Genomic DNA, 9,695 nt, shown 5'->3' on the forward strand with positions numbered 1-9,695 from the left:
GCAAATGATTTTTTAAGACTCTAGGGTATCAGGAAAAAGATCCACTTGCCCGTTTTTGTCGTCATTTCAGGCAAACTTTTTTTCGCTTCCCGCTCACCGTGCCCTGATACTGAAAAACCACCCGAAATATAAATTATGCGCAAATTGTAAATCTCAACATACTATAATTAAGGGCTTATTTAATGTTTATTTAATGCCCAATTTCCAAATTTAATACTCGACCCTTTTTTTAACCGGGGTTTACGCTAGATTAACATTAAGCTGGCGGAACCCCATGTGAAGTAAACGTTGAATCGAGTTCTGTCCTGTCAAATAATTATGGGCTCATTTAATGCTCTCCGAAATTACGAAAAATTATTTTCTGAAAGCCACCCCTAATACTGAAAAACCACCCTTAATATAAATTATGCACAAATTCTAAATCTGACCATAACGTAATTAAGGGCTTAATATAAATTATTCACAAATTGTAAATCGGTTCATATCACATTTGCAGGCTCATAAAAGGCTACTTGTATGCCTTTTACATTAAATTTTAATTAGTTGAATCAATTTCCAAATCTATTTTCAAGCAAATGAAAAGAAAGTTTATGAAAATCGGTTAATATCTTCAATCCTAGTTGACAGTCTTGTAATTTTGTGTGTTCTTAACGATATGCTTAATTACTCGAAATGTTAACCCATTTTCATCAATTTTTTTTTCATTTTCTTAAAATTACATCAGGAAAATGATTCAGATAATTAAAATTAAATTGAGCCATATGTTTAGGATTTGAGTTATGGAAACAGCCTTAAATCAATGTTGATGCCAATTTTTTTTACAGTAGTAGGAATACGGATTGGCGAGGAACTTTGTACTTAAAACAATGTTTCCTCGGTTTCTTTACACAAATTTTCCTTCAACAAAGTTTTGTATCTCTTTAAATATTTAAATTAAAAATTTTCAAAACGTTCATAATTTCAATTTTTAAATAGAAATGTACTGAGTTTCCTGTTTTAAAATTATTTCTATGAAAGAAAGCATTTCCCAAGTCACACTGTAGTAAAAAATAAATTTGTAAAAAAGAGCATTGTAGTTATATAATTATATAATTCTGCTTTTAAATTTAAACGTTGTATCTAAAGAATTCGTGAAAGTAGGAAATAAATGTTCTTTGGTCCATAAGAATTATTTTTTTAAAAGTACCAATAATTGTTCGCCTTTCAAAATAAACTTTTTGTCGATAAGAAAAGAACGTTTTTTAAATAATACTTAAATAATTATTCAACTACAAAGTTTTTTATAATTTCATTTTTTTTACTGTAGGTTCATTTTTAAAGGGACTGCAATTTTTTATGACAATTAAAAAAAATTTGTTAAAAAATTGTACTACTACATTCTAATTTTTTTTCATCAATGTTGTATTTCGTTAAAATACATTGATTCAATAATACTGAATGATTTATCAATAGTTATTAATGAAATGAAATTAAATATAAATGTTAAGTTAATTATGTATGTAATTTAGAAACTGAGATATTAACCAAAGAATAACACTTCCAATTGTAAAACTGCGTACCTACAAGACGTTATGTACTTTTCGCAGATTGATTAAACGTCACTGATAAGGGTCACCATTGTGGGCCGAAACTTACGTTTGTTAACTTAAATTATTATCTCACTACAATTTAAAAGTGGATGAAAAGTGAAATTTTTTAGAAAAAACTGCAACATACGAGAATCACTGTAAGTGAATATTTTTATAAATAATAATAATAATAATAATAATAATAACTTGTTCAAACACTTACTTTTGTTAACTTGAATCAATTATTAATCCATGATAACTTGAAAAGTGGAAAATTGTATTTATTGTTTTTATTTATTCATTATTTATAATTGTATTTTATTGTATGTATAATTGACCAAAAGTGAAAAATTGTTTATTTTTTCGTCCATAAAATGTGCTCATATCATATTTATATATTATTATATTGGAAATAATCTAATTATATATATTTAAATGATTTTCTTGTACACACTGATATTCTTTAAATAGGAATAGATATAAGTTGGAAGACAAAGGGATTATCTACAAAAGTGACGTAGCATCGTGGGCCTGGAGCAACTTCGAATCCAGTGAGGGGTAGTGTCGCTGCACACTGGAAGGGGAAGGGTAGGCAGGTAGCCGTGGAGGAAATGATGACTGCCCAGTGGCTGGGCCCGGGGTGGCATCCCCCTGCCACTCGGCAGCCCCCCGCTATGAGGACCCTTTCAGTGTCATGAGATTTAAGGCTGTTTCATAATTAAAATCATAAAGATATGGCTCAATTCAATTCTAATTGTCTGAATCATTTTCCTGATGTAATCTTAAGAAAATAAAAAGGAATTTGATGAAAATCGGTTAACATTTCGAGTAATTAAGCATATCGTTAAGAACATGCAAAATTACAAGAATTGTCAACTGCCATTGAAGATATTAATCGATTTTCATCAAATTTCTTTTTATTTGCTTAAAATTAGATTAGGGAATTGATTCAACTTATTAAAAATTAATTTATTAACATATTTTAATTTTTCTCAACCGGTTCTAATTCTCTCATGTGAAGCATGGTGTATCAAGCAGTGAAGCAGTCAAGTGGCCTCCCTTGGCGGCCGGGTATTGTGGAAAAATGTGACGGTGGCGGCCCTGCCGCTTTCCAGAAAATGCATAAAAAGTTTGGGAGCCGCTGCTCTAGGTCTAGGACCAACCGCTGTTCCATAGCCAGCCAGAGGGCCCACGAACGATGTTCGCCATGAGTACACTCGTGGTGGCGGTTTGCTACTTCCCAGGCGCAAAAATGCATCAATTTTCAATAAATAGCAATAAAACAAGAACCAGCCCATTTTTTGAAAAAAGCGCTCTGGAAGGTTATACACTTAGGCATTTATAGTCTGTGCTTGAAATATGAAATCATACAACTCATAATTGTAGGAGAAAAATCTGTCAGAGTAATACATGGGCTAATTTTCAAGCCTGAGGGTTTAGTGTCACTGGAGCCTCGGATTTTTGGGCACCTCGAAAATACCCACTCTGATTTTTGTGCTCCAACCCTTAACGTATAAAATCAACCCTTCTCTACCACGTAGATATTACTTTGTCAAAAAAAATCTTTTTTAGATTTTTCTCTTGTCAATGTAGGCTCTGATTTTTGGGCTCCTCGAAAATACCCACTTCGATTTTTGATCTCTAGCATTTAACGTTAAAAAACTATCACTTGTTAACAATTAAACATGATTTTGTCCAAAAATAATATTTTTCGGAGTACTAGTTTAAGTTTATATTAGTTAAATATTAGTTTAAGTTTTTACTAATAGGTTGGTGTTTTTGTACGTAGGGGTGGTTTATCTGTATTTTTGTGTTGTGCATTCTAGAGCTCAAAATAATTCCAAAATTTGGTGCATTTTGTGTTTTGAAAATTTTATTTTTCATATGGGGGTGGTTTTTTGAAAATGTGGGTAGTTTTTTTATTGTTTTTTTCGTGCATTCAAGAGCATAAAATAGGGCAAAAATTCTGGTGTTATTTGTTTTTGGCAAATTTGAGTTTTTACATAGGTGGTAGTTTTATTTTTAGTAAGGTTGGTTTTTAGAAATTGATTTCTGGTTCGTTCAAAAGCTTAAAAAAAGCCTAACATTCTAATACAAAGAAATTTGAAAATATAGTTTGTGGAGGTGTTAGCTTGATAGATCTCTGGAAAAACGGTGTGCAGGATTAGGTCCATCCTAGTTTTCCGAAATCAAAATTTCAGCAACACTGTTAATTTTTGTAATGTCAGCGAGGTCCCGATGGTTAACTGTTTTGAAAATGGGCAAACGTTCACATTTAGGAGTTGAAATCACCCCTTCTATATTTCTAAGTTTTTTAGTGTTTCAAGAGGTAAGATTGTTTTTTATTTATTGTTTTTATACAAAATTGTTCTAATTTATGCTGTGTTACAATATTAGCGTGAGTTATAAAAACATCTCTAGAGTATCATAATTTAGAAAATCTATCCTTAGAATGTATATTCATATGACGTATAGGGTAAGATTTTGGATTTTCTTGCTGCAAAAATCTTGTTTTGATATTAAATTCTATAAAAAATCATCAGTGATATTCGAATTAACCCCTAATTTGGATGGCATCTACCCTTTTAATATTTTTAATGAATAAGAAATATGCTTATTAATATAGCATTTCTGTGAGTAATAGATTCAAATATTTGGTTTGGACAATTAATTATAAAGTAACTGATTTTTTTTAGCGATGTCACCTGTTCTTATATTATTAAACCATTTTTATGTGAAAATTACCTCTCAAAAACTTTTTATATTTTGTTAAGTAACCAATTTTAATCATGATACATATAACAGAACTGTTTAAAGAATTTTTATTTAGGTTCAGGTACGTAATATTTCCACTGAAAATTGCACACGCATACACGTACCTTTACACATGTCATTAAAATTGCATGCTAAACCAATCATAATAAGTTTTTGAGGGCTCATTTGTACATGACCAGGGTTTATTAATACAAGTACAAGCGCCGTCTTTAATTGATTCTCCAAACCGAATATTTTAATACATTACTCACAGAAATGTTATATTGATAAATATATTTCTTATTCATTGATAATATTAAAGAGATGGATGTCACTTAATTTAGGGGTTAATTCGAATATCACTGATGATTCTTTATAGAATTTAATATCAAAACAAGATGTTTGCAGCAACAAAGTCCAAAATCTTACACTATATGTCATATGGCGAAGCATCCTGGGGACAGATTTTCTAAATTATGATACTCTAGAGTTTAAGTGTTTTTAAAATTCACGGTAATATTGTAATACAGCGTCAATTAGAACAATTTTGTGTAAAAACAATAAATGAAAACAATGTTACATTTTGAAACACTAAAAGACTCAAAAATATAGAAGGGGTTATTTCAACCCCTAAATGTGAGCGTTTGCCCAAATTTTCTTTGTCATAGTCCGGAATCCTCTTTTCATCTGAAAAGTGAAATAAAATCGGCGACGGACACTAACCTGAGCCCTCTTGTTAGTTAAAAAATATATATTTCTGCTAGTATTTATGGAATAAAATGAGGCAATTGAATCCTATTCTATTATTTTGATAAACTATGCGTTAGTCTCCAGACACCAAATTTTGTTGGTAAGTCACGAAAAAGATTCACACTTCCCTGACCAGCCCTGCCTAAGTTCCATAAAAACAAAACAACAGGCCTCGGAAGCAAATATTTGAAAATATTTCACGATACTTTCAAAAATCGCGATCTTATAATTGACAGTCATTTTTAATAAAACATTTCCTGTTAATCAAAAAATGTCAAATATAAAAATATTGTGTATTTAACAAACTTTACTTATTTACCGATTTTTTTCATTGCTTTTTGAACAAATTAAAAAAAATACGATGTTACTGACAAGAAAAATACGTGAGACGTACCTCACCGACTTTATTAATTTTGTAATATACTTAATACATAAAAAATAGTAGGTACGAATTTTTGTTACGTACTAATTGGTCGATTAAAGGGTGAAAACCATCCTTAAAGTTTATCACAAAAAAACAGTATACTGTACTGTTATTAAGATAATTAAAGTTGACATGTTTTGGATTTTTTGAAGATTCATCACAAGGGGCAAGTTACTCATACAGTTAATGTATTCCTTGCTTAGGTACCTTAACGATTTTCTTCGTGTTGAAATATGTTTTAGTAAATTAAAAAATAACTGACACGTATTTTTTTACGTGCTAATTTGTCGATTTGAGGGTGAAGCCCCTTTAAAGGTGGCGGCCACAAACAGTTTTTCTGTAATATCTCAAAAATTAACACGAATTTTTTAAACGAACAAGCATCAGATTATTTTTCACAATAAGACGGTCCTCGGGGCATATTTTACATGCGACGGGTTGCAACTCTTTCTTTTTACAAGGGTAAATGTGATTTTTTAGAATTTTCTGTTATACAGAAACTTAAAAAAATCAGCTGAATTTTACGGTATATTATACAGTTATTAGAAAAATTACAAATTAAAGTTGATATGTTTCAGGGTTTTTGAAAACAATTCGTTACAATACGTGATTTATCCTTACAGTTAATGTATTTTGCTTGCGGAGAATTCATTACAACATATTTTCAAACAAAAATGAAATAACATAAGCACCCTTAATTTTGGTACGATCTACTAACCGCATCAAATGTATTATTATTAGATTGCGAATGAAAACAGTTTTTCTACAATTTCTTGTGCGCTGATATTTCATTATTATAATATGTGGATTTTTTGCTACGACATAATTATGTCATTTCTATTTTAATTCAAAACAAATTCCAGAATAACCCCTGCAGAAATTTTGTTGTGGCGCCGGTCGGACCCCGATCGGGAGAAATGTGGGCCTGATAGGGTAATCTGTCTAGCGCCAGACCGTAAATGAAACGCCCTACCCGACCGGGCCTAGACCTGGGCATCGAAAATGTGGATCCCATCTGGCCCAGATATGGCCCCTTTAATTTCTTATTTCTATGATTAGTAAAATTTCAAAAGTGTTTCATATTAATTTTTTTTCAACTTTGCATTGGACAAAACTTCAATTTTTCAATATACTATATCACATTATCTGTTTGTATTGCTTGAATTTATCGATAAGAGTTTGCATTTTGAAGAAAACTATTATGCTTTGACAAACAATGTTCAAATTTAGAGCTAATACACACACACTTGAATTTTAATTTTAAATATTTTTTAATCTTCTTAATATTCCTTCGAGTGATTTTTGTTTGACTAATGCACATGAGGCGCTCAAAATGACGACGCTTTCTTGAATACGAGGTGTATTCAAAAAGTAAGGTGACTTTTCGATTTTCGCGGGCTATGTACATTCAAGTTTTAAATTTTTTGTTTTTTTCTGTTGGTACACGCGTCACGATCATATGTTCACAGTTTTGACAATATAGCTCGTGTTGTTTTTCTGGTAGAGGCGTAAAAGGTTAGAAGGGTTTGGTGTGCTTAGCGATTTTCTTCTTTCGAAAAAAATGGATTAAAGAGTTTGCATTAAATTTTGTGTGAAAAATGGAATCCAGTGCTCTAAAACTCTTGAAATGTTGACAGTTGCATACGGTGAGTCTACTCTGAGTAAGAAAAATGTGTATAAGTGGTACAAGCTGTTCCAAGAAGGCCGAGAGGATGTCGAAGACGAACCTCGCCCTGGACGTCCCAGCACGTCAACAACAGATGAAAACGTTCAAGCAGTGGAAGAAATAGTATTGAAAAATCGCCGAATTACCATTAGAGAAGTTGCTGAAGATGTTGGCATATCGGTTGGCTCATGCCATGCTATCTTTTCGGACGTTTTGGGTATGAGACGTGTGTCAGCGAAATTGGTTCCAAAACTGCTTAATTTTGATCAAAAGATCCATAGCATGACCATCGCTCAGGAGGTGTTGAATGAAGTCAATAATGATCCTTATTTTCTCAAAAGGGTTATAACTGGGGATGAATCGTGGGTGCATGGTTACGATGTCGAAACTCAAGCCCAATCGTCTCAGTGGAAGCATCCTGAGTCTCGAAGACCGAAAAAAGCACGTCAAGTTCGGTCAAATGTGAAGGTTTTTCTCACTGTCTTCTTTGATTACCGTGGCGCAGTGCATCAGGAATTCTTACCACAAGGTCGTACGGTCAATAAGGAGTATTACCTTCAAGTTATGCGCCGTTTGCGAGAGGCGATACGCAAAAAACGTCCGGAACTTTGGAAAAACAATTCGTGGCTTTTGCATCACGATAATGCACCTGCTCATTCATCGTTGCTTGTGAAAGATTTTCTGACCAAAAACAGCACCACAGTCATGCCTCAGCCTCCATATTCACCGGATTTGGCCCCCAGTGACTTTTTTCTTTTCCGAAAACTGAAGAGACCCATGAAAGGACATCGATTTTCAACGATTGAGGAGATAAAAAGTGCATCGCTGAAAGAACTCAAGGCTATACCACAAAATGATTATCAGAAGTGCTTCGGTGATTGGAAAAAGCGTTGGCACAAGTGTATTATATCTGAGGGGGATTACTTTGAAGGGGACAACATAAATATTTAGGGATAAATGAATTTTTTTGAGAAAACCATAAAGTCACCTTATTTTTTGAACACACCTCGTACATTGCTGGAAATCTTCAGAAGCTAACAATGAATTCTGATGTTAATTCTAGCGAATTAAAGCTTACCTTTGCCTTAATTGCGGATGTAAGAAATCTCATCAACAATTCTATGATTCTGAACTCGCAATCTACTATTTGCTTTTGGAATTTCAAGTTCTATGAAAGAAAAACAATATCACGACGATAACAGAAAACTTGACATAATCTTGTCTAACCCAACCGGACCCAACGTATTTCTGACGCGAGCCACATCATCTGCCACCTTGGGGCTACATGTGGAAAATCTGATCGGGCCTAGATCGGAACTCGGGAATAAGTTGGGCAATTTCTGCACGGGAAGCGTTCCAAGATAAAAATTCAGAACGTATGTGCGAGTAATTTTCCATATCACTAAAAAGCATTTAATTAACTCTAGGGGAAACACACCCCTTGCAAATGCATTTTTTTCGATAAAGCCGAAAAAAGGCAGCTTTAGTTTTTAATTTTCCTAATGTGTAAAATTGTTAAAATGTATGAAATTCAGCTAATTTAAACATTTCTGTATACAAAAAATTTGAAACAAATCACATTGCATCGTTGTAAAAAGTAAGGCTTGCAACTTTTCCGTATAAAAAATATCTTCCAATTTGTGTTTTTTTAAAAGAAATAATCTTACGTTCGTTTGGTTATAAAATTTCGACTCGTTCTTTAGATATGAAAGGAAATCCGTTTTTGGGGGGTAAAATTGCAGGGTGGGATTCTCCTTTAAATCGATGAATTATCACGTAAAAAAGTATCCCTGATATTTTTGTATGTAATATATTACATTACAGAATGAAAAAAGCGTTGAGGTACTCCTCGGGAATTTTTTCGAAACGACTATGCGCAGCCTCTTTAAAAATAAATAACTTAATTTCTGGAATCAATTAAAATAAAACATTCGCCTAAGAATGTTTATATTACTCATAATCAAAATTTTAAACAGCATCAATAGACGTTAAAAATGTTAGTTATAGTAAACCTCTTTTATAGCGCCGAATTCGGGGCTGACGGTTGGTGGCAACTAACTAATTATAGCCTGCTCCACTTCTGTTTGTTCACGCCTGACTGCTCGCCTGAGTGACAGCCACAGATCCCATCACCCCGCGCAGCACCTGTTACACCTACATGTGGCGCGGCGTCAATTCTCGGAAGGGCTATAGAAGGGAGAGCTATTGAAGAGTTCCACTGTATTTAGTGAATGTTTGAATGAAATTGCATAATTTAACTTAAAGCTGAGTCTAACGATAAAAAAAATTGTTTAAATTATGATTTTATTTTACAAAATTATTGTAATTAGAATAAATTAATGTTCTTTTTCTCGATTTTAATATTTCTTATTTCAGTTCTTAAGATATTCATATTTCAAAATGTGTTAAAAATAAGTTTGACAATGAAATTCTTTCTGATATTGATTAGTACAAAGACCAGAAAGAGTGCTTTAAAAAGGCAACGTTTGCATTTCACGTGGGGGAATATTTCATTTGTTAGATTACAAAAAAG

The 9,695-nt window shown here is 32.6% G+C and overlaps 1 protein-coding gene across 1 annotated transcript in view; it reads left to right on the plus strand.

Annotated features, from left to right (window-relative positions):
* The window catches only part of LOC117172001 (autophagy-related protein 16-1-like), a 97,953-nt gene extending 88,672 nt beyond the window's left edge, over nucleotides 1-9,281 (plus strand). Inside the window, exon 8 of the mRNA XM_033359716.1 lies at nucleotides 9,186-9,281. Within this exon, the coding sequence (XP_033215607.1) occupies nucleotides 9,186-9,203 (18 nt within the window). The 3' untranslated portion in view covers nucleotides 9,204-9,281. The remainder of the gene's footprint in view (nucleotides 1-9,185) is intronic.
* The last annotated feature ends 414 nt before the right edge of the window (nucleotides 9,282-9,695 follow it).

Source organism: Belonocnema kinseyi, chromosome 4 (assembly GCF_010883055.1).
Source record: "Belonocnema kinseyi isolate 2016_QV_RU_SX_M_011 chromosome 4, B_treatae_v1, whole genome shotgun sequence".
NCBI lineage: Eukaryota > Metazoa > Arthropoda > Insecta > Hymenoptera > Cynipidae > Belonocnema > Belonocnema kinseyi.